The sequence below is a fragment of the Fusarium oxysporum genome, chromosome II (genome assembly GCF_013085055.1).
Source record: "Fusarium oxysporum Fo47 chromosome II, complete sequence".
Classification (NCBI taxonomy): Eukaryota; Fungi; Ascomycota; class Sordariomycetes; order Hypocreales; family Nectriaceae; genus Fusarium; species Fusarium oxysporum.
The window spans coordinates 688,627-713,236 of NC_072841.1; the positions used below are offsets into that span (position 1 = coordinate 688,627).

At 47.4% G+C, this 24,610-nt stretch overlaps 8 protein-coding genes across 8 annotated transcripts; 4 read left to right on the forward strand and 4 right to left on the reverse strand.

Annotated features, from left to right (window-relative positions):
* Window positions 1-186: 186 nt before the first annotated feature.
* FOBCDRAFT_13140 (uncharacterized protein) lies at window positions 187-2,006 on the reverse strand. Its single transcript, XM_031172530.3, has 2 exons — window positions 1,642-2,006; window positions 187-1,597 (listed from the first exon to the last, which is right to left on the reverse strand). The coding sequence occupies exons 1-2, from the start codon at window positions 1,850-1,852 to the stop codon at window positions 489-491; spliced, it is 1,320 nt and encodes a 439-aa protein (XP_031049315.2). The 5' UTR covers window positions 1,853-2,006; the 3' UTR covers window positions 187-488.
* A 638-nt stretch (window positions 2,007-2,644) lies between these two features.
* Window positions 2,645-9,994, forward strand: FOBCDRAFT_256569 (P-loop containing nucleoside triphosphate hydrolase protein; the record flags this gene model as incomplete). The annotated part of the gene is made up of 5 exons (XM_059611185.1): window positions 2,645-5,606; window positions 5,668-5,986; window positions 6,084-6,805; window positions 6,864-9,669; window positions 9,937-9,994. 5 exons carry the CDS (start codon window positions 2,645-2,647, stop codon window positions 9,992-9,994), a joined length of 6,867 nt encoding a protein of 2,288 aa, XP_059464051.1.
* Window positions 9,995-10,688: 694 nt separating this feature from the next.
* FOBCDRAFT_213906 (uncharacterized protein) lies at window positions 10,689-12,118 on the forward strand. Its single transcript, XM_031172532.3, has one exon. The coding sequence runs from the start codon at window positions 10,888-10,890 to the stop codon at window positions 11,932-11,934; it is 1,047 nt and encodes a 348-aa protein (XP_031049317.2). The 5' UTR covers window positions 10,689-10,887; the 3' UTR covers window positions 11,935-12,118.
* A 1,012-nt stretch (window positions 12,119-13,130) lies between these two features.
* Window positions 13,131-15,066, reverse strand: FOBCDRAFT_315079 (uncharacterized protein). Its single transcript, XM_059611976.1, has 2 exons — window positions 14,844-15,066; window positions 13,131-14,785 (listed from the first exon to the last, which is right to left on the reverse strand). Coding segments are annotated over exons 1-2 (1,422 nt in total). The 5' UTR covers window positions 14,845-15,066; the 3' UTR covers window positions 13,131-13,364.
* A 1,857-nt stretch (window positions 15,067-16,923) lies between these two features.
* Window positions 16,924-18,859, forward strand: FOBCDRAFT_315080 (uncharacterized protein; the record flags this gene model as incomplete). Its single annotated transcript, XM_031172534.3, has 2 exons — window positions 16,924-17,236; window positions 17,300-18,859. The coding sequence occupies 2 exons, from the start codon at window positions 16,924-16,926 to the stop codon at window positions 18,496-18,498; spliced, it is 1,512 nt and encodes a 503-aa protein (XP_031049319.2). The 3' UTR covers window positions 18,499-18,859.
* A 471-nt stretch (window positions 18,860-19,330) lies between these two features.
* FOBCDRAFT_213912 (uncharacterized protein) lies at window positions 19,331-20,161 on the forward strand. Its single transcript, XM_031172535.3, has 2 exons — window positions 19,331-19,546; window positions 19,601-20,161. The coding sequence occupies exons 1-2, from the start codon at window positions 19,423-19,425 to the stop codon at window positions 19,771-19,773; spliced, it is 297 nt and encodes a 98-aa protein (XP_031049320.2). The 5' UTR covers window positions 19,331-19,422; the 3' UTR covers window positions 19,774-20,161.
* On the reverse strand, window positions 20,002-21,831 carry FOBCDRAFT_196268 (heterokaryon incompatibility protein-domain-containing protein; the record flags this gene model as incomplete). Its single annotated transcript, XM_054703180.1, has 1 exon — window positions 20,002-21,831. One exon carries the CDS (start codon window positions 21,829-21,831, stop codon window positions 20,002-20,004), a length of 1,830 nt encoding a protein of 609 aa, XP_054559155.1.
* A 1,084-nt stretch (window positions 21,832-22,915) lies between these two features.
* On the reverse strand, window positions 22,916-24,441 carry FOBCDRAFT_256574 (uncharacterized protein; the record flags this gene model as incomplete). The annotated part of the gene is made up of 2 exons (XM_054703181.2): window positions 22,916-23,885; window positions 23,970-24,441. The coding sequence occupies 2 exons, from the start codon at window positions 24,439-24,441 to the stop codon at window positions 22,936-22,938; spliced, it is 1,422 nt and encodes a 473-aa protein (XP_054559156.1). The 3' UTR covers window positions 22,916-22,935.
* Window positions 24,442-24,610: the final 169 nt, after the last annotated feature.

Here is a 24,610-nt window from a genome sequence, read left to right on the forward strand (position 1 = left end):
CACTTGCCGATCTCATTCCCATGCTTTTTTCGTCTGACACCAAGAAAAAGCTTGGCCTTGGGATTTATGCGCTAAAATGCCGTAGACTCTTCTGGCTCAGACTTCCCCAGAATTCTGAGCGTGGCCGATTTGGCGCGCGCCAGTATTGGATGATCCATATTTTCCCTGAGGCAGTGCTGATTTTGCTGTGATCTTCATTCATTGCGATCCGCGCTGGTGAAACGTACATGTGCGCCATTTGAGACACTTGCGTGGCACAAGTGATGTGATCTGTAGGGTATGGACGTATCGATTTCAAGGGATACCGTGATTGACATCTGTCAGCATCCCTTGTCTCATCTGGAAGGTCCCTTATCCAGTTGATGATCTGTAACTCGGTAGTTCGGTAAGGATGGCTACTGAAGGGTCCGTCTCTCAACTTCAATATTGGTGGTTTGCTGCTATGTACTCGTTAGGTACATCATGACCCTCATCCCACCAGCCACTCCTCAGTATATACACTTTCCGCAATATCCGCACTCTTGATCACACGCAGCATAATCACTGCCACTGTCACTATCACTATCCGATTGCGCCGCCGTCAACTCTTCCTCGCGCTCCGAGTCCTCCGGATTCATGTCCTCACTCCCCAACCAAGCCTCCCATTGCTTCCTGACAGGATCAGACAAGACGTCACCTGCATCCGACAGCTGCTTGCGAATCTCGAGAGAACCGCTGTTGGACCATACGATCTCCAACTTGCCGTCTCTTGACGCGTGGGCCTTGCCAATAATCAGGCGCAGGAGTGCAGCGAGACGCTTGAGCGATGGTTGGTAGAGATCCTGCCATTCGATGATGTCGGCTTCGACATTCTTGATCTCAATGTTTGAGCCTTTAAAGAGACCGCTTTCGTGGTAGGCGAGGAGGAATTGCGTGACTTGAGCGATCCACAAGCGTGGAAGTTGTTCGCCGAGATGATCTTCTTCACGAGCCCTGATTGATCGCGTCTTCAAGTCGAAGACACTACTTTGAGGGATAGATTCACCTCCATCTGACACTTTGAGTTTGCCAGTACCGTTGGATAGCGATTCACTGATACCGAGGCTTTCCATTTCGTCAAAAGCGTGCCCCTTCACTGTCTTGGCGACAGGACTGGACGAAATGTACCCGTCGCCTTCGAAGCGGACCATGAGATCAAGACCGCCAAATCGATATGAAAGGATTCGCTGATGGGAGGTCGAGCGCTTGACCGAAGAGTCCCATGTAGTGTACTTCTCCGGGAATGTATGCCCGTATCCTCGTACACCTTGAATCTTCTCCCGAGGCGAGTTCTCTCTTCGAATGAGATGGACAGTTTCGCCGACCTTCTCAACGAGCATACGAAACGGACGATCTAGATCAACGCCCCAAGCAAAGCGCAAGAGGTTTCCGATCGTGCTTCCACATGCAACGATGTTGACGGGGATAGGGTTGGGATTCATCTTCATTACAGAGACAATTGCAGGCTCAAGAGGATGTTTGGGGTAAGCTGCTGCGTTGACATCGCGATAGTACTCGCCAGAGTCAGGAGGCAAGCGCTTATTTAGGTCCTTGGGAGGTGTCCATCTTGGAGGTTGACCTGTACATATTAGGCATGTTGTTTTTCTGGAGTGGCTCACGTACCTGGGATGATGATCTCGGGAGAAGATGAGCTGATCCAGTTGTAGGATGCGACTAATTTGACATTCTCAATCCCCACGTGGTCGCCATCGCTTTTGAGGCTGTCTCGAGTGATGCGCTCAATCATTTCTCCGAGTGGAGGTGCTGGTGATGAAGTCTCAGGTGCGGGTGCTCGCCATACGCGCGAATTTGCTTGACGGCGTCCGTGCATCATGGAAGTGAGTTTTATGGATAAAATAAATACGAGAATGGTATGCCAGATATGACTGATAGACTGAAGCTTGTGAAGATTGGATGAATGAGGCTGATGAGCTGGTGGAAGATGAAGACAGACACCTTATATGTTCTCAAATACCATTCACTTCTTCTGCGTAACACCAGGAGGCCTACCAGACAATTAATTGGGATGTGTCACAGTGTCTGCCTAAAATCTGCATTATTTACACTTTTGCCCATCCTTTGTTGGTTGTGACAACGCTGGCCCATTTTGCGACCGTTACTGGGCTGTGAAGAATAGGCATTCTCAGGAATTCACTCACACGGAAATCTCTGAATGAGGCAATACAAAATAAACCACCAACTTATGAAAAGGGTCTACCAAGTTTAAGCTCAACCTGTCTGAGTAATTCTGCCATTTGGGACTGAGGTCTTGTACTGCACCGGAGGTAATTGCCAAGTCTTTCTTGTCGATGTCTCCGCCGTGAGATGTAGGAGGCCGACCAACACAACACAGAGCCTGATTGACAGCGAATTAAATGTGTTTTTCATTGTCGCATTGCACGAGAGGTTTTGTCGGCCCCATGCATTTTGCTGGCCGCTGTGGCGATGCTGGTTGGGTGAAGTCAAGGCAGACAGACAGACAGCTTCATTCACAGTACAAATGGAAGCTGCATTCACTCACTCACTTGTTCAGTGATATCGTATTCCTCTAAGATTATCAGCTTTAATTCCATCAACAACTTCATCATCGTCATCATCTTGTATCAGTGTCATCGCTATCGCTGCCATGGTTCTGGTACAAGACGCATCTGGCTCTCGAGCCGCGAAGCTCATCAAGACATTCTGGGCCGTCATCAAAGGCGAACAGCAAATCACGAATGCACATTCTGCAAAGTTATTTGTACAAGCTTGCGGGATCTACAGATGCAAGAACTCACCTGTCAAATTTGTCGAGGTCATGATCTCAAACCCTGCCGGCATCGCGGCGTTGGAGAGAGTAGTCCGCGTCGACTTGAGTTTTAGCTTCATAAACACCACCGCCTTGCCGTTCCTCCTAACGCTATCGGATGAGGGTGTCGCTGCTCTCAGCAATGGTGGATTCCTTCGCCAGATGCTGACAGCTATTCTGGAGCCAACAACCTTTTGGACTGCTGCCGTGGAGGCTTACCATAGTGAACAACTCGACAATGTCGGGCTCGAAGCTTTTGCCTGGCTGTGCCTACAAATTGTCTCGGATCAAGCCAATTTTGACCTCCACAAGGACGCAGTCAAAGGATTGATGGAACATAAATCTCTTCTCAGATCGGACTCGCCCGAAGTGAGGAAGATTGCATACCGCATCGACAAGATCATCAAGATCTTTGCCCAGCCCGAAACTGCATCCAGCGGAGTCACTCCTGGAGGACGTCACGACAACGACCATGCCAACTTTCGTGATATATCAATTTATCCGACCTCTGACGAGCTTCTTTCAACCGATCCTCCGTATCTCCAGCGACTGGGGGAGGTTTTTGACACGCCGATGGAGACCCGAAGTCAGAGCTACCGCGATTGGCTCTTCCGTCTCCTGCGCGAGGACATGCTTTCTGAACTCCGAGAAGACCTTCAAGTCGCCATGAGTAAGAAGGAGAGTAAGCGCCGTCCTGTTGCTCTGGGAAAATTGAGATTGGTTGGGATCAATGCCGACCATGACATCGAGACCAAGCACATCCCGCCATATACTCTCTACGTCGCGTGCCAGCAGGGCATTAGTTTTCCAAACAAATTACCAAAAGGCGGGAAGAAGGCGTTTATAGAAGAGTCGAAGAACTTTATGAAGCATGACTCTTTTGGCGCGCTTTGCTGCAACGGCACCATCATCGCATTTGGGTCACTTGTCAGAGATGTCACGAACCTTCTCAAGACACCACCCATCGTCGGCATCAAATTCAACGACGGTTCTGGGCTTAAGAAAGCGGTAGATGTCCTTCAGAGTCCATTAAAGGATCAGGTCAAGTTTTTCATTGTCGACACCGCTACTTTTGCTTTCGAGCCGATCCTCAGACGATTGAAGACTATCGCCGAGTTGCCTCTAGAAGCTCAATTGATCGACCCTGAGCAACCCTCTGGGGACGGTCCGAGATCGACAACATTGAACGCCTTGCTTCACCAGCTCAAGGAGGCTTTGGCTTCAGGGCACAGTTATCAGATGCCTGCAGGTCTAAGACTAAAAAAAGAGATAAAGTTGCAAGGTGCTCAGCTCAAGTCCTTCATCCACGGCATCAGCAGCAACCTGGCTCTAATTCAAGGTCCACCTGGTACAGGAAAGTCGTTTTTGGGCGCGCTCATTCTCTTGACCATTCTACGATTGACAAAATCGCGTATCCTTGTGCTGAGCTATACGAATCATGCCCTTGATCAATTTATGGAGGACCTGATGGACATCGGCGTCAGCTCAGACCAAATGGTTCGGCTAGGCTCCAAGTTTACTGAAGCCACCAAGTCTACCCTTCTGAGAGAATACGACGGCCAAAAGAAGTACTGGTTAAAGATGGAGGAGAGGAATATCCTCAATACCCTTCGCGTTGAAGAAACGAGACTCAGCTTGGAGCTTCAAGAATGCAGTAGAAAGCTCGCTGCGCGAGAGGCTCATCCGGCCGATATCCTGGAACACCTGGAGCTTTCCGAAAATTTCAGCATCGCATGGGAAGCTTTTCAGGTGCCAGAAGATGACGGCTTCAAGACGGTTGGCTCGGATGGTAAAGCAATTGAACCGGCGAGTGTTTACCAGTACTGGCTGGACGGTGGTGATGTAAATCGTCTCGGACACCTCAGCGCATCTCTCGACCTGAGAGCCCGTACCGTCTGGAATGCGCCACTGGCTGTGAAAAGGCAATGTCATTACGAGTGGTCTCAAATGGTTCGTGAGGAGCAGAGCGCCCGTTTCGTTGACTTGAGTAAGCGTTTCAGTGATGTGAGGACTGAGATCAAGAGTATCCTTGACGAGCGCGGGCGACGAGTGCTGAAGGATAAACAGATCATTGCTTGCACAACCACTGCTGCGGCAATGTATCAATCCATCATTGAAACCGCCAATCCCGATGTCATTCTGGTCGAAGAAGCGGGAGAAATCCTCGAAGCGCATGTTATTACAGCAATGAGTGCTTCAGTCAAGCAACTCATACTCATCGGAGACCACAAACAACTCAGGCCGAAGGTGGGCAATTACGTATTGACAAAAGAGAAAGGAGAGGGCTACGACCTGAACGTCTCACTGTTTGAGAGACTAGTTGTTCAAGGCCGCCATTTCACAGCCCTTGAAGAGCAGCATCGTAGTCATCCCGACATCTCACAATACCCCCGCATGCTAGCCTATCCCGAACTAAAAGACATGCCATCGACTTCTGACCGTCAAGCGATCCGAGGATTGAAGAGTCGCATCACGTTTGTGCACCATGAACGACCGGAGGATACCATGGACGATGTCGCTGAGCGCCGGGACCCTACAGCCAAAGCTAGCAAGAGGAATCTTCACGAGGCCATGATGGTTCTTAGAATGGTTCGCTATTTATCGCAGAATGGATACAAGACTGAGAACATGGTTGTTCTCACGCCATATCTGGGACAATTGTTCCTTTTGAAGGAGACTCTTCGGAAGGAGATGGATCCCTGGTTAAATGATCTCGACAATCATGATTTGGTGCGCGCTGGATTGGTTACCCAAGCGGCAGCCAAAGTGAACAAGAAGCCGCTACGTCTTTCGACAATTGGTAAGTCAACCGATGGCCCGCAAGTTCAATACTGACAATACAGATAACTATCAAGGAGAAGAATGCGATATCGTCATCGTCTCACTAACACGCAGCAACGCATCAGGAGATATCGGATTCTTAGACGCTCGCGGACGTCTCGTTGTCCTTCTATCACGAGCCCGAAACGGCATGATCCTTTTTGGTAACATGGAGACATTCATGAAGAGCAAGAAGGGCGGTAAAATGTGGACGCAGTATTTTGATGCGCTGAAGAAGAATAACTCCATATTCGATGGAGTGCCTATCCATTGCGAGCGCCACCCCGAGACATCCATGTTATTGAAGTTACCGGAGGAATTTGATGAGAAGTGCCCCGATGGAGGATGCGCCGAGCATTGGTAAGTCTAATCCTGTACCCTACCTCTTTGTGTCCTTCTCATTGCGGGAAGACATCATCGCAATTGTAATAACATAACTAATCTCTCAACACTCTAGTAATGCCCTGTTGAGCTGCGGTAAACACAAATGCCAGCGACGCTGCCATAGGGTACAAGACCACTCGAAGGTCCAATGCTTTGCCAAAGTCGACAGAATTTGCGATAAAGGTCATAAGACCAAGGTCCCATGTGGAAGTAAGACCAAAGTCTGTGTGACCTGCACCAAAGAGGACGAAGAAAACCAGCGGCGTATCATACGCGACCTTGAACTCGAACGACAGCGGCAGGAGGATGATGAGAGACGTATCAGACGTGACATCGAACTGGAACGAAGGCACCAGGGGCTCCAGGACAAGTATCGCTTGCAGTTACAAGAGATTGAGGATGAGATTGACCATCGTCGTCGAACTATGAAGCACGAGTCTGAAGAGAAGAAGCATGCAGACGAGCTCAAACAGAAGAAGGAAGAACTTGAGTCTCTCCGTCAAGCTGAAAGCAACAAGAAGAAGATGAAGGCGACTCAAAAGAATGTCCCGCCACCTCAAGCCCCAAATCCACAGTTTGATCCCATATCCAATGCAGCCAATGAGTGGAAGAGCATGAAAGAGGTCGAAGGTGCTCGCAACGCTGCTTTGGATAAGCTCATGGGAATGATCGGTCTGGAATCTGTCAAAGATCAAATACTCTCGATCAAGTCCACTGTAGATACCAAGATCCGTCAAGGGTTCTCACTTGGAGATGAAAGATGGAGCTGCTCGCTACTTGGTAATCCAGGAACAGGTGAGTACATCAAAGGGCCCAACTGCGCAGTGATCGGCTTCGACTAACTTCTGAACAGGCAAGACGACAGTGGCCAGAATATATGCCGAATTCCTCACGACGGTCGGCGCAGTTGCAGGAAGCTGCTTCAAAGAAGTAACTGGCTCTAAAATCGCCAATATGGGTGTCACTGGCTGTGAAAAGCTTATTGAGGAAGTCAACAACAACGGTGGTGGCTGCGTCTTCATCGATGAGGCATACCAGTTGTCATCTGGCAACAGCCCCGGTGGCAAGGCCGTACTGGACTATCTCCTGGCAGAGGTTGAAAACTTGAAGGGCAAGATTGTGTTCGTCTTGGCAGGGTACAGTAAAGAGATGGAGTCTTTCTTCTCACACAATCCCGGCATCCCCAGCCGATTTCCCATTGAAATGAAGTTTGAGGACTATACGGACAAAGAACTCCTCCAAATTCTTCAGCTACAGATCCATCGCAAGTTCAATGGTTGGATGGCTGTTGAGCAAGGAGTCGATGGACTGTTCTGCCGGATTGCTGTACGTCGGGTTGGCCATGGTCGCGGGAAGAATGGTTTTGGGAATGCACGCGCCGTGGAAAACTGCTTTCAGAAGATCAGGCAACGGCAAGCAGCACGTCTCAGAAGGGAACGCCGAGATGGCAAGAAGACAAATGACTTGCTCCTCACCAAAGAAGACATCATTGGGCCAGAACCCTCCGAGGCTTTGCTGAATAGCAAGGCTTATCGAGAGCTGAAGTCCCTGATCGGGTTGCAGGAAGTCAAAGATGCACTTGGTGTTCTTATGGATACCTTGAGAACAAACTATGAGCGAGAGCTTGCTGAGCAGCCTCTGGTACAGTTCTCGCTAAACAAGGTATTCTTGGGATCACCCGGAACCGGAAAGACGACTGTCGCAAAGCTTTACGGGGAGATCCTCAAAGATCTGGGGCTTCTTTCGAATGGGGAGGTCGTTACCAAGAATCCAGCTGATTTTGTTGGGGCTGCTCTTGGCCAGTCAGAGGCTCAGACCAAGGGTATCCTTGCTGCTACGGCTGGAAAGGTTCTTTTGATTGACGAAGCATACGGACTCTATGGAGGAGGAGGCGTAAATGGCTCTGTCGTTGATCCATACAAGGGGGCTGTTATCGACACCATCGTTGCAGAGGTTCAAAGCGTTCCAGGCGAAGATCGATGTGTCCTACTGCTCGGCTACAAGGAGCAGATGGAGGAGATGTTTCAGAACGTCAATCCTGGTCTCAGTCGACGCTTTCCCATCTCATCTGCCTTTGTCTTTGAAGACTTTGATGATGTTGCTTTGGCAAAGATTCTGGACCTCAAACTGGGCAAGTCGGGCTTCAAGGCAACAGTCAAGGCCAAGGTTGTCGCACTGGATGTCCTGCGCCGTGCACGAAACCGCCCCAACTTTGGAAATGCGGGTGAAATCGACATTCTACTTGGAAGAGCTATGGCCAGCCACCAAAAGCGTGTGTCGTCTGGACGCGTCAAGAGACATGGGACTTTGGAGCCCATTGACTTTGACGAAGATTTTGATCGCGCTGAAAGAGGCGATACCGATGTGAAGAAATTGTTTGAGGGCGACGTTGGGCGCGACCATCTGATATCGATCCTTCAAGGTTACCAGACCCGGGTACGTCAGGCCAAGCAACTGGAGATTGACCCGGAGATCCCTTTCAACTTCCTGTTCCGAGGTCCACCTGGAACTGGAAAGACTACAGCTGCACGGAAGATGGGCCAGATATACTATGACTTGGGCTTCCTGGCTAGCACTGAAGTTATTGAGGTCTCTGCTATTGAGCTCATCGGTCAATATGTTGGACATACAGGCCCTAAGGTGCAGCAGCTCCTGGACAAAGCTTTAGGGCGAGTGCTTTTCATCGATGAAGCATATCGACTGGCGTCTGACAGTTCGTTTGCCAGAGAGGCTGTTGATGAGCTTGTGGATTGCGTGACGAAGCCCAAATATCACGGCAAGCTTATCATTATCCTTGCTGGCTACGTGCAAGACATCAACACTCTCTTGGGCATCAACCCAGGAATGTCTAGTCGGTTCCCAGAGAGCATTGACTTTGACCCTCTCACTCCTGCTAGTTGCATTCAGCTGGTGACTAGTCAATTGCAAGCTAGCAAAACCAAGCTCAAGGGAAAGATACCACTGGATCTGTCATGTTTGGAGCGTCCTGACAGGGAATTCTTGACAGAGCTGACCAACAAGTTCAAGGAACTGTCGGAGCAGGATAGCTGGGCAAATGCGAGAGATGTCAAGGAACTTGCCAAGAAGATGTTTCACAAGTTTGATCTATCTTCTAAAAGCCTGACACTTACTGAAGAACTGATTCGCAGCACTATCGATGAGATGATGGCGGAGCGTCGAGGCCGAATGACAGACAAGAAGCCTACTGCTGCGAGTGGGATCGCCAAAGCACTCACCGATACGCCCATGTTCACGCCACCTGCGATGACGACCAATGCCACCACGGTTACCGAAGAAAAAGAGGAAGAACCAGAAGAAAAGCTCCCAGCCATCACTGTTCCCCATGGCATCCGAGACGCTGGAGTAAGCGATGAAGTTTGGGAACAACTCCAAAAGGACAAAGAGCAAGAAGCCAAAGATGAAGAAGAATTTCGTCGTCTTAAAAAAGCCCAACAGAATGCAAAGGACGCTGACCGGGAGAATCTTGTTCGCCGGATTCTAGCTGAGGAGGAGAAACGGAAGAAGATTGAGGCGAGAAAGGCAAAGTTGATGAAGATGGGAGTTTGTCCGGTTGGATTTCAGTGGATCAGACAGAGTGGTGGTGGATTTAGATGTGCGGGAGGCTCTCATTGGATGTCTGATGAGGCTGTCGATAAGATGTAAGGATGTTTCTGGGCATGTACTGAGATCCTTGCAGGATAGAATGAATATTGCTTTGGTTCATGATCTGACACTTAAGTTCTAAACCTCTACCAGCTTGAAACTTGCGGGATCGTGACTTGCGTGGGCTCTTTTCTGGGTTTTCTTGGGGTTAATACCTGGTATAGTTTAGGGACCAACAGATTGATGAAAGGACTTATTATCAACGTAAATCTGACTCTCCCATCAGATAGTCCTTGGGTTTGTTATGCTACTACTCATTCAAGGGTTGTGTCCCACGCCAAGGACGCCAATGGAGATGCTCAACTGGGCCAGATGATTTGATGATTTGTCTTGCGGCTAGCCGGACCTATCACTGTAGAATTTCCCTCAGTGCATCGCAGAGTAGTTGGAAAGCAAAGCTAGCCTGCTGCTGTTGGGCTCAAGCGATTTCGAAGATGACACAATAAGTCGAAATACAGGCATTCGTAGCCCAGTCGTCATCAGGAGATCGCATATCTCTGCAATAGATACCTGCCATCCATTTCAAGCTGGGCTGTGCATGAAATGTGATTTCAAGCCACATAACGTATGTTAGTTTCAGATAAATACCTGCGGTAGGGCCCATAAATGCATTGAGTTTGTAATGAATCAGTAAGTCGGCAGTTGTACATCACCAACCGCGCAATTCAACGTCAGACAAGCTCTCCACAATCGTGGCAAGACCAGATTGGAGGCTTGCAATGTAACAATGCGCATGTTTCACCGCAGGCATTCTATTTGCGACATGTACATTATCTGCTGACCCTGCGATAGTCTAGTCGGTTCTACTCCAACTTGTGGATTTCAGATAAAGTGGAGGAAGAACCTGTTTGGCCCTGGGCTGAAAAAGCCATTCCACGATTGTGTACGAGTCCAAGATAGACTGTCTTTTAATTGGCAGTTGAAGGTTTGGCTACGCTAATTGTGACTCTCGCTTCTGGAAATGGTGTTATCCCTGTGCAAGCTCATTGGCTGCCCCCAAGACAAGAAAACTACAGTTTTTTCAAATTTGAATCAGGCTACAGGCTTGGGAGCATATGACAGATGATGTTCCTGAATATTATCGTTGCATGAGGCCACAGCACCTACATTCACGTATTTTTAGACCTCATATTTCCTTATGACTTTGGTGGCAAAGCAACATACTGTCTTTCTATTTCGTTGTATATCGTGCAGAAGTAATCAAAGCATTTGTTATGATACCACAAAGCTCTCGCAAGCCGCCAGTGAGGCAATTTCCTGATCAACTAGCCCAACGGCCTAAAGTCAGTGGAGTGAAACGGTCCAGATCAGGCCTGTCGCTATCTCCTCCTGAAAATCAACGTAAAGGGCCTGAATGTCACTCGGCTACATCGCTTTCAAGAAGCGATGGTCTCCCAAACAACAGCAACGATGAAATCACTGGCACAAACGAAAAGCAGCGATCTCGAGAGAATAAACTTTCTTGCATCCAGTTATCTCCGGCGCAGCAAATGAAGATGGAGCAACTTTTGAGAGAGAGGTTCAGCCGTTGGATTGATGAGATAAAATACACTGCGCCACCAGAGGACAGATTGCCTCCCCGAAAACGCTTTAAAATATCGCAATGGCGCTCGGGTCTTCCGAGGACTGAAGAAGAGGATGAAAGCGAGGGTGACTTCGTCGTGATCTCCTACCCAGCATGCAGAAGAGGCTTCTTTCATCTTGCTTGCCCGTTCTATCTCCACTCGCCCGACAAACACCAGAAATGTCTCATCCAACACGATTTGGGCTCTATTGAGACGTTGATAAAGCATCTTATTCAACATCACGATAAGCCTCTGTACTGTAGTACGTGCCAGAAAGCCTTCGAAACGTTGATTGATCGAGATAACCACGTGTTGGAGAATGCATGCAAGAGAAACAATCAGAAGCCACTGAATGGACTCACTGAAAGTCAAAAAGCCAAACTGATCAAGAGGGATCGGTACTATTTAGGAGAATCAAGTCGTTGGCGCCGTATTTGGTCAACAGTCTTGCCCAGCACAGAGCAGCCTCGATCTCCATACCTCGATCGGGGCGAGGGACTGAAAGTTTCTATGATAAGGGACTTTTGGGCTGTAGATGGCCAGAAATTCATCTTTGACTTCGTCAAGGGCCTGGAGATTCATGCGGATGAGAAGAGCGCAACTTACCATATGATCTGCCAAAAGGCACTCGATGGTCTGGTGAATTGGGTAATCAAACAGGATAGCAACTCAAATACTCTATCTTTTGATAGATGAATCTGAATGGGAGAATGGGGGAGGGTCGTCTAGGTTCGGGAGTTGATCACTGAACCAGTTCTTGTTGAAACTCGGTTTGCATAGTCTTTCTTGCCTGGCCTTTCTATATGTCGGTGTTTGTAGCTGGAGTATGTGGCTCGTTCAGGTCTTTATTTTTCAATGTCACAATTGCGTGAACCTTCAATGATCGTGAATCTGAATCGAGTTCGTGTTTTGAGCGTCGTATTGCTTTCAGGTTTGTGCAAGTAGCAAATATTGGAGTTCTCGATGCCCTGATACCATAGTAAGCACTTATAGGTTTCGAAATATTCCAAGGGCCACGATGTACTGCAAGTATCGAAAGGAGTCTTACTGTGATATAGAACACGCCAGGTCTGTATCACAACTTGAGGTATTCTTGGACCAAGGATACCATGACGACAGGTAAGGAAGCGGTTGTTGTACATTTTGGGAATATCATCCCAGTTATTGTAGGCCTCAACCTTCCATATTGTATAAAGAGTTCACTTTATGTTTTAAGTGGGATTTTAGTTACTTTAGGACTTGCAAAGTGGGAACTTGGCATGTTTGCCGCTCTACCTTGAAATCTATCCATGTATATGCCCAATCTCCTCATAACTATGGAAATAGATTTCGCTTCTAAGGCTCGAAATAAGAGAGCTGACACAGGTAACGAGGGCACGGTACTGCCCTTATCACGTTTCACCCAAACCTGCTTACGCCTATAGAGCAATCTTTTCTTTGGATAGTCTCAAATGATGCCGTAAGAATAAACTATTAGTGGTATGAACCCATAGGTTATGGATGATATCTCAACTATAGGTAGTTAGGGAAGCCTCAACATCTGGCATTGGAGGGCTACCTGATACCGCCATTCTAAGTGCCCATATTTAGGGACTTATGCTCGGTAAGTGGATATAAGCTTCATCAACACATAAGTAGGTATGCTGCCACAAGATGTGATTGATTTATAGTTAAAGCTTATAATATCTCAACAAGATATGTCAAGCTAATATACTAGAAAGTCTCATTTTACTTCCGCTTTTAAAAGGTAATATATATATAGCCTCAATAAAGATAAGTCTCCTAATTTAAATATGATAATATGCTTTTGTAATGACTCAATCATTAACCTGATCCACAAGATGTGATATAGCCATTTCTACACTGACAGCCATAGTAGAATATTGCATTCAGCGGGTTCAAGGTTCAGTGATAAGTATAATCTAAATTTTACCAACTCCAGCGGGATAAGAACGGTTAAGCTACTTCCAAACAGAGGTATAAAATAATAACTAAGACTTCATCCTTATATATGGTAGGCTATATCTAATAATATAGCTCTTAAAGGCATATCGACCTTTCCGCAAGTCCTTAAAACATTGGCGGATGCAATTCCTCCATGTTCGAATAGATACCAAGCTGATCGTTTACTCCTCCAAGAAACTGAGAGAATAGTCATCAGAGAGCCCAGGCCAATCTTGATCGATCTCTGGCCTAGCCATTTGTGATAGAGGGCCTTGTCTGAAGATATCATAAGGATGATCGGTAGGATTTAATACTGTCATACACAGCAATGGCTCTGTATACGCTGGAAAGCTACTAGCCGCGTACTCAGAGCAGTTCTCCCTTGGTTCGAACGCTACCCCAGCTGATTGGGTATCGTAAGAGTCTTCAGCAACGGAAATTGACATGAGAGGATCGCTGGATCGGAAGGTTGAAGTCTCGACATTTGCAAAGTCTGACACATTGAACCCCCGATAGGGGTAGTGGGCAAGAGTTGCAGAGTCCTGGCGTGAGTCGTCTCTTGCTCCTATGTTGGCTTCCATCAGAGGCCTTTTGATACCAGAAAGCTGTTTGCCAGACTCATTTAGGAGCGGCTTGTTTTCAAATCGATCCTCAACTCTGTCGAGAAGCTCTAGTAGTAAAGACAACATTTCTCCTGAACCAGCTGGTAGACCTCGTGTTTGGACATAGTTTGAAACAATCTGATTGCCGTCTTGACTCCAGATATCGCGAATTATTCCTGTCATCTCTTTGGCAATTCCGTCCAGAAGCGGCTTGGGTGTAGTATCCGACTCCCCAAACAAAAGCACCCAGATTTCGTGCCACTGAGTCATAGATGACATACGTCTGTCAGAACGAAACCTGAGAGCATCCAAGATATGAGGAGGTATGCTATCCAAGCTATTTGTTTTACTGCGAGAACAGCTCCCTTTCCGTACATGGTCCTCGAATACCTTTGACGAGGGAAAGCCTTTATTGCAGACCGGGCAATGCGAGTTTGCTGCATGTCGTCTCTTCAGATGCTGCTTGACGGTTGAAATAGTAACCATTCTGAGATTTATGCACTCAAGAAAGCGAACTGGATCCTTTCTGTAAAACGGACATGCGAATGTCTCTTCTTTCTTTTTCTCAACCTCACCGCTGCCAGAATAATAATCATGATCACGGTCTGATTCCTCAACATCGTTGTGACTTTTGGTCTTTCTGCTTTTCTTCTGGGGTGCATTGCTGCCTTCGGCCGGTCTTTTCATCAAGTTGATCGTATCTTGATTTGTCTGGAGCCCCGAAACTGGGGCATCCAGTTTCATTTCCTTCTTCATGTGCTGGACTGAGCCACCCATATCAGCGTACAGTTGAGGGTTTGTTGGAAGCACAGCAATAGCGCTTGCATTTCCGTTGAGATCTGGTGAAAGGTTTGATATCGAATGGCCCATGTTTGCTGAGGAGAACAGGTTATCTGGCAACGACGCTCGACGAGAGCTTGCTTGACCAGGACATATACGATCGATTGTCTGCCTTTCAAAGTGATGAGCTCCCTGTTCACTTGGGATATCCATGCGATTCACTTTGCCTTGTTAATATCATCTTGGTGTGATTCTTTCACGACGTTGAGTTTCGCTTACTTGGAGCCAGAGATCTTAGCCTCGTATTATTGTTCGACCGGTACTCGAGTGGTCGTGTGCTGAAACTCGACGGGCCCTGCTTGCCGACATTTCGTTTCGAAGGCCTTCCATTTATCTGTCTGCTCTTCCCCGTGTCCTTTGAAAGTCCATCAACGAGATCTACGCACTCCTCGTTACAGATAATGCTCTCATCCACATTGATGCGTTCATTTCCATGCGAGCTCTGTGCACTGCACTCTTGAAAATCGGGTTGGTATCGAACTAACATATTCTTTATCTTATATAGTCAGGATATTCACTTTGCTCCTTGGCCAGCTAGAGCATCGAACAGCGCTCAACGACGAATTCTGGTGAAAATACTATAAGTCCATGTGTCTTTTGTAGTCACAAGCTTTGAAGAAATACAGTTGAGACTGATCTCAAGTTGGTTTGATAAACACAGGCGGAGAATCTAATGAATGCTTGCCCAAGAAAGATGGGTTGGTGTGAAATGAAAAACATCGCAGGGCAACAGGGAGCGATGAGCCAACTATACCATTTAAGCTACAGTGGGGTCCATCAGCTTAGAGCGTGGCATACGTCAGATAGGGCATGTAATCACTGCGCCTGGTACATGGAGGTACAACAGACAGACACTGCACAATTGGAGCTCATATTCAGCATGTTTCATTTAAACTCAGTACTGTTACATCCCTGTGGTATTAAGATCCTTTCACGCATGCCGCAGTTGCACAGATGCCCACACTATTCAAGATATCCCACTTTGTCAAGCCTCAAAATTTTGCTTTGAGGTCTGCTGATTTGGCCAAGTCTTTTTTTTCAGGTGCTGGCGATAGTGGCTCTCGTTGGCTGCAACCCCATGTAAGCAGCCGTCGCTGAATGTCAAGGCCCGAGTCTAACAGCCAATCCTTTATGCGACCATCATATTCTTGGTGAGAGCCTAATTGACTCGATTTTCTGAAGGTACATCAGCTACGAAGTCTTCTGGGAATAGTTGGATAAACTTGTTAACCTTTTTGATGATTGTGTGGTGGCTGGCATGATGAAGAAATTTATTTGATGGACATTGAGTTTCAACTATCAGAACATGAACTCGAATTATATAACATAGCTAACGTTTTGATTCCACGAATGTGTCTTTCATCTTCACAATGGTGATGGGCTATGGAAACTGTCCACCGTCGTGAGCCTTCGATTGACTGAACATAAGGCTAACAAAGAACGACCCTCTCGAGTCTTTGAACTCGTGACGAATCTGTACCTGCGTTGACATAGCCATTCATACAAAAAACGCCAGGGCGAACTCGGCGGATCAAGGAAGTGTCTAATGCATGCGCCTTAAAGCTACGGCCAATCACTATCTCCAATGCCTTGGATGATAAGCCTCCACGGTTGTGGACGGCTGAATCACCTTGCATCACAAGCGCCAAAATTCCCCCGCAACGTCCACATCCGTGGAGCGATCAATTGTTAACAATGAGGCCTCTCAAACAATATTCGCTGTCGATGGCTTCCACATCGGTGGAAGAAGATCTGCAACAAACGGTAACAATTCCAGTAACCCTCGAGCTAGACGTCCTAGCTTCCACGATCGTGGGACCAAGCCGCCCGGCTACTATAGCATACCGCTATTCTCGGTAACTTGGCATCCGATCTATCGAACTTTATTCCACACCGCATGTTGTCGCTATTCGATTTAAACCCTTCTGGAACCCATTTCAGTACGATGAAACAGGTTGGGATGCGTACGTTCATCTAATGATTTGGCTGAATAAAAGATGTCGGTGGTTTTTTGTACACCAACACACAATTGTGGTGCGGCTCTGCGCTTGTCTGCCTGTCAAGGCTATGTTCATGCAATAAAGACGCCTCCGCAATGGTGGATGAGGCAGATAGTTCGCGTTATACAAAACCAATAACTATACAACCAACCCGTACAATGAAACACAATTAACCTTTGTTTAATCTCGCACATTCAATAAGCTTCAATTGCAATCTCCAGGCTCATAGGGTTTAAAGGGGATGAACCACGCTGGCGCCCTGTTACAGAAGTACCTGAAACCTGACCAGTAGCGGCACAATGTTTTCGCCATTTCCAGTACGACACCGTTGGAGACTGTCTAACCGTGAGGGCGACGGACCGTCCACCCCAGGCTTACACAAACGTTTCACCAAACGCTTCTCGCAATTCTGCAGACGCAAACGAAATAAAACCGATGCCAAAGTGGCTGCGAAAACAAAGCATACATGGAATACAACATCAAACAATGGAAATGATGATCGCGAGTCAATTGGCCAGGATATGACCTATAAAGCCCTGAGCCTACTGTTCAAGTCAGGCTACCCTGTAGCTAACATCCTTGCCCGAGCGAGGCTGCAAATTCAGCAAAATGGTAAATAGCTTTCCAAAACAACTCTGGCTGCGTTGAACCTGTCATTGACATAAAGACAATTAGTTCTCAATGCGCATAGTGGCCATCTGGGGGATTTGGGCCCAGCCTTGCGCATCGGCCCGTTTCCGACGTTGGATCTTGTCCCTCAGAAGCTAGACATCTCTACAGGGGATCAACACAGGGCTGCTGCTGGGGGCCCCTCTAGCCAGAAAAGGCCACCAGGGAGCCCTGGCAAGTCTGGTAGCAACAGCAAGAAGCCGCGCAAGGAGAACAGACAATCCGACGACGACAAAGCCCAGAATGACGCAGATGGTGATGGCGACGAGGCCCAGAGCGACACAGATAGTGATGACGACGAGGACGACGAAGGTGATTCTAGCCGCGATGGACCACGTTTTCCTCTACCCAAAAGTTCCCCCGACCGCAAAAGATTTGCATGCCCATTCTACAAGTACCATCCAGCTCGGTACTGTAACTGCAAAGGGCTCCGCATAACTTCCATCAGCTATGTTACTCAGCACATCGGCAGACGCCACGTATTGAAACAGTGTACGATGGATGTACAGCAAACCGCCCAATCAACGGATGACAATTCCACTTACCTGGAGAGGACGACAGACCCCGATAAGATCGTTTTCTACTGTCCGACATGCCGGGATGAGTTCCATGGCCGTGGCGCTGATGTCAGATGGGAACGCCACACAGGATGCCAGGCAAAAAGCATTGCACAGACGGGTGTTTTACTACCGGCAGAGTTTGAAAAGCTCAAAGAGGATGTCACTGCGACGTCTGGCAATGACAACAAATGGGGGAAGATATGGAGAACATTATACCCGGGAACATCGATACCAACCCAGTATAACGAGGCGGAAACTGTTGCTCCAATTGGTGTTGATGTACAGCCACATAACGCTATCCAACATCACCCATTACCCGGAGCTGTCAATGAAACTTACCATCCTGCTCCTCCACAAGGTTTCGTTCAGCAAGTAGCGGATTTTACGCAAGACCCTCACACTTATTTCGGCGATGACCGCTTTACCGACATGTTTAATGACTCCTGGGGTACGGCGGATGAGATTAGAGATCTGAATTATGCTACAAGCCACATCCCGAACCCTGTACCGACTGATGTGCCGACGACAATGAGGCCGGGGCGATTCGACCCTAGTTTTATGCAGTCGCTCATATCAGCAACGACACAAAATCCGCCATTTCCCAATAATGCCTGGGCCCAGAACAACTATCGCGGCACTCAATAATTGAAGCTCTGAGATTTTAACGACATCATATATTCTTCTTCATTTGAACATATTTACTTCTTATCTTGGATTTCTGCGTTTAGAAGCGAGGAGTGGGGCAGCCGAATAAAAAAAAAAAAAGGCATTGGCGTTGCGAACATATTTGAGGTCTTGGGTTTTAATGGTGATATAGGGTGGGTAATTGAAGCGTTAAGGGAGTTATGGCAAATTGATCATGGGTTATAAATATTGGTTCGCTCTAACAACAGTATTGTTAAGGTACCTTGCGGCTGCATGGCGTTAGATGGCACCTAAAGAATTAGAAGACAGTTAGTTAGACGTCACCTCCATATGATGAGACTTATAGAAACCTTCACATCAATTTGTTACAGTTTACCTACCCTCTATACTCAACGCGATGGAGGCACATAAAAGATGCCCCGACAAGCGCTTGGCTCGAATATTGACGAGAGTAATATTGGATTGAGGCTCTACTAACAAAGTCCAAACAAGCTTGCGCGCCAATCAGATCTTGAGAACATTCCGAACGTGGTGAATCCACCATCAGGCCACTGACCCATGCTCAGACTAGGGGCTCCCTCAGGGCAGAATGACGACACTCGGCCAAAATGTGAGATGACTTTCGGATCATGTGAATTCGAACTTCTGGGGTCTCCCCGTACCCAGCGTATGGAAATCAGCAGCTTTCAGCGATCAGGCCATAGCTTCGTAGCAGCACCATTCGAGTTCATTCTCGCGAACGCCCATGATCTCAGTGCACAAGACCAAATTATCGGGATCAGCCGGGTCAATTGAGGATAAAAGAGGATTGAACCGCAACTTGGGAATAGCATTCATCAAACCAATTAACTACCAAACCAATTGAACACCACTCAAGTCACCACTGAACATCCAAAACATTATTATTGGATAAACACAAGAATCATGACGACCAATTCATTCGGCTCAGCGCTTCCCCGCTTCGATTTTCCCCGCCAACCCGCTGCTCCAAAACTGACAGCCCGAGCTGCTCGCGCATTCCCCACAGTTGCCATTGTCGCTACAGCTGGTACGTTTCCAATTCAACTTCACCTGCAATTGACAGAAACTAACACTTGTGCAGCGGCTTATTACTACACATACTACTATTCTCCCAGTCGTGAATATCACATGTACACACATTCTTCGATACAGAATAGTCAGATGTTCCAAAGCACAAGGAGTACAAAACCCAAGGCAGAGATAACGCCTTCGGAACGGATGGAAGAAATAGGGTTATGGTGGACGGCATATTGAACGGAAAAACACCTATAATGGAGGAGAAAGTGCTTCGTTTGTCTTAATAAAGGAGCAGGCCTCCTTCTGAAAGATTGATGTATCTCAGCCTGAGCTGAGAACATGGTATTGATATGCCTGTCCTTTAATATAGTTTTTCTTTAACATGTAATGAAAGTTTACATAGAGAAACATGGCTTCAGGGGCATGTGCGATGAGAGAAGTGGCAGTAGCGGTACTGATCCCTTCTTAGACTATGTCAAACCAGCGTAATTCAGACTCATCCTCAGAGAATCTTGTGTGGTCGGTACACAGCCAACCTTCTCCAACAACCACCCAGCGGTCGTTGTTCCTTATAGCCTCTCTAACTACAATCAAACGTTCGCATCCCTCGAACCTAACAAGTGTGTCGCCCTGAGAGGCCTCACTCATCACAACACCTATAAGCCCTTGTTCTGTGATAGTTAAACGCATTTGCGCAGCTGAGAAAGTGTATAAACCATCGTCCACCTCCTTATAAAACCGCAATACATCGTCGCTGGGAGTTGTCAGACGGGCAACAACTTCAGGACTTAACCCCAAAGACCGAATCAAAAGGTTTGTGACAAATGGGCTGTCCCGAAGCAAATATGAGTTTGTTCTTAGTATGTCTCCGTACGTCTCTCTGGTCCAGGAGGGCAGCCCCTTTCCCCCGACCTGAAAGTCTTCGTTATCGGCTATCCAACAACTGAGGCGAGTTCTTAGCAATTTGGAGATATCCATTTTTTGGTCGATGATATGGTTTGTCAGGCTGCTTCCAAAAAGGTTCAGCCCAAAACACAATGATTTGACAATCGCAAAATAAATATTGTCGTCACAGCCGTAGGGGTTCGACCTTGACTCAGAGATGGTTGGGACTTCGTGAGACGCTCGTGAAGAACCACCAGCATAGCAAGGTGTCGTGAGACTTGTAAGGACGTCTATCACCTTGCCTCGCACGCTGAGAACATTGCCCTGAACTCGAGGTAAGTCGTAGACTAGCGGGCCCACGTCTGGTAATGTGCTTCTTCGAATCATATAGCCAATCCAATCCCGCGATCGTATATCGTGAACATCAAACCACTGGGGAACCCAAGATGGGAGATAATCGTCCTTTAGATCGTGCCTGAGGCAAAGAATGTATAGGTTCCCTGTTTTTTCTAACAGGGATGTGGCCATCCGCTTGTATAAGGTTCTTGGTGAAATACCATATTGGGGATATCGAACAAATCTGTCGCCATCATGAGCGAGCCCAAGAAGCCCGTATACCTTGTCGAGCTTATCTGTAGCTAGTAGTGATCGGCTACGCCGCAACAGGTCCAGCAGATAGACAGGGGAACGCCGTATGAAACCTTGACGTAGGCTAATGAGTCTCGTGATGCATTCGACCCCTTCCCAGTCTTGTGACGCGGTGTTAACATTTCTTCCCACCACTGACGGTGATTCCATAAACCCTAGTAACTCATTCCAAGTGATGCGCCCGTTCTGATACAGAATGATGACACTCGTGGAGACAGCGAACTCCTGTACAACCCATACTCTTCGCCAATATGCATTGCCAAAAAAGCTGGAGCGTCCCTCATCTGGCTGAGTGATCTCAGCTGTTGTTGGATAAAGGAAAGCGAGTTGGACATTTCCGCCTAGCCAGACTACAACCTGCTCAGCTGTGCTGAATATGGTTTTCATACGGTTGACCTGCAAGCCTCTCTCTTGAAGATCAGCTTGGTTAATGCAGATCGCATCAACCCAGTAAAAGCCTGGTTCCTTTTGGAGGGTTTCTAGAGCCTCCAGTAGATTTTCGGTTACTGAGAACTCTTTGCCATTCAACAAGATTGAAGTTTTGCTTTGGTTGAGACCCCAGCAGTACGAAAGAGCTTTATATCGTGGAGCCTTATGGATAGGTACTGTGTGGAGCTTGCATATTGGTCGAGAATGCATTGAGACGGGGCTGGTAAGCTCAAGTAGTCTTATTTCCTCATTATTATATGTGAGAGGAGAATAACAGAATTTGGTGTTGACTTGTGCTAGTGATGGCAATACTTGTTGTTGTGAATTAGTCATTGTGTGAACTAAGTGAGATTTGGGTATAAGATGGAGATTGTGAGACAGATAAGAAGAAGTAGGAGCAGACCCTCTTTATTAAAAAAGTACCCGGAATCAAGCAATTACTCTTTTATATAGAGTCGTGAGGGGTAGCATGCATGCATGCATGTGCGTGTATCAGGATTCTATTGGAATTGACGGGGCTATGATAATCTGGCGTTACATGGCGAAGCAGCCTCGGGAGGGTTGCCATCTTTGCTAATATTGATAACGGACTATAGACTGATGCAAGAGGATATTGAAATTCGAAATGGGAAAACAGGTGAAAAGAAACTCTCACACAAATGAAGATATTTTGCCAGTTTTTCTGCCTCGCCAATCATAGCAATGTGCCACGGGTAACATGCAACCAATAAGCCGCGGACAGATGGCTTTGCCCGCTTGGTCTCATTCAGCCCATCGGTCGTAGGTACCTTCCCAGGGCGGGAATATTTATTCATTAGTTAAACTTGTGCAAATGCAGTACCTGGACTCCACAGCCTCTATCAGCACCGCCTCCACGACGTTGGCTATACCTTAGCTGTTAAATTCGGTGGCCCTTACGTATTACCAATCAAAGAGTGAAAGAATTAAACAAGGCTGACAACTCTCAAGTGTAAATATGTGGTTGAGAGTAAGAAGAAGCTTGGAGCTCATTGTGCTTCGACATGACGCTATAACTCATGTTGACCTATGTACCACCGTAGTCCTCCTTTCATGGCCTCTGCTCTTTTGAATACCCAGATTTGGCTGCCCTATCTCGTCGACAGATATATATCTTGCAAATCTTCAAATATCATAGGGCCGTTTAGGTTTGGGGTGCAAAACTCAAGATAGGCTTCAACTTTGCAATGATCACCATAGGTGCCAAGACCTACAGCTAGTGACACAGAACTATCTGGCAATCGCTTCAAAATCCAGAGTGAAAGCTTGAAATCTCATATTCGGTCTCTCTAACTGTAGATGCTCCTTCGGGATGGGTAACGCTGGACGTAAGGTCTGATGGCTACTTTGATAGGCCCAGAGAGGTTTTCTAGGTAGTCTCTGACTCCAATTCCTTCTTAGTCCCTTCAGTTACAATTCTCACCTCGCTTCCCTTGCTTCTCGATAATGATCCCTCGGTTTTTTGAGGAACGCAGACATGTAGCGTATCAAATCCCTAGCGTCTCTCGTATCGGGCTCGTACACTTCTCTGTTCTCAACACCAACATCATCCAACGTGAGTTCCTTGAGGGCTTTAGCAAACCATGATTTAATTTCCTTTGATGCCAAATGATCATAAAGAGCAACGTCGTGGATATCGTGCGGAAGCTCCATCCACTCAGCCAGTTCCTCTTCTTCTTCGTTCGACTGCCGCTGATGGAGGAACTCCTGGAATGCATCTGAACGAACTCCACTCATTATTTCCGCGTAGATTTCTGACGTGATTTCAGGCTCAAGTCGCGCGACGTCTGACGGGCTGTCAGATACGACTAATGCTTGAGCCACGAGCTGCTTCAGCTCGGGGATCAAACGCAGCAGCTCCAAATAAGTTGTTCGATTTGCTGTTTGCGGATACCACATAATACGTGGCACATCTTCTTTTGAGAAAGGCCTATCGCTGTTGAGCCACGTCAGATCGTCGTTCATGATGAAGCGCGCATGAACAAACTTCTGGAGCACGGCTAGCTCTGGTTGTTCATAGCACCACTTGGCGAAAAAGGTGTTGTGGTAGATACCACGCACTATGCACTGCATCTCGCCATTGAGAGGATGAGGTCTTCTTAGTCGGACGTAACGGTCAATGTTTCCAGTAAAGGCCGCCATGGGAATGAGGATGTCTTTTTCAACTGAGGGTAAATGTGGTGGCAAGGGAGCGTAGAGGAGACTCAAGATGTCGCTTGGAATAGGCCTTTCTTCCAGCCGTTTCCCATCAGCAGCCAAGCACCAATCTTCAGTGATGTCAAACGGAGGAGGGAAGATTTCGTGGTGTACTGGCTGCCTCTTTTCCAATGTTGACCGAACACAGGTATCGCCGTTCAGAAAGGCTCCGACTTGGGGCTCGTCAAACAGACAAAGATTTTAATCGTCCATGACACGGTAGAGGTTTAGTGTACCCATTACCATATCGCAAATACCTTTGGAGACAGGTAAATTATCGCGGGCTTCCTCTGCAATGGCGACATCAGGAAGAAGATCATCTAGTTCTTTGTAAAGCTCCTCGTATCCACCAGCAGCACACGCTCGTCCAACTTTGTAGCGCATGAAGAGTGTAGGATAATTCTTCAAGAGCTGTCGCAAAGTTCCTTGACTGGGGACACCAGGATGCCAGAAGCAGTATGGGATGTCTTCTGGCTTCTCCATCTTGGGTATTCGGTTACTAATGATATCTCTAGCGTTGAAGGCTCGTTCCAAGGATTGGTGTAGCGATTTGCCACGGAGTTCGATAGCGAAGCCATCGTGATACCGAATGCCCGCAACCAGGCACTTGTAAACCAACTCATGCGGGAAATCATCGGGAACCTCTTGTCCACGTATGGCGGCTCGCAGTTGATCCAGCTCTAGAGAGAGAATGCTCTCTCGCAACGTCTCCAGTTCCTCAATGAGCATGGCGGGCGAGTAAGACAAGGAAAATTATTTAAAGGATAGAAATAAACAGTACAGTCGACTCTCTCGCATTTCTAACTTCAAAATTGGCGGTAAAAGATGGCAGAATCACTCTTATCGACTGATTTACCAGATGCGCCCATTGTTGAGCGGCAACTACAAGGCGAACCAG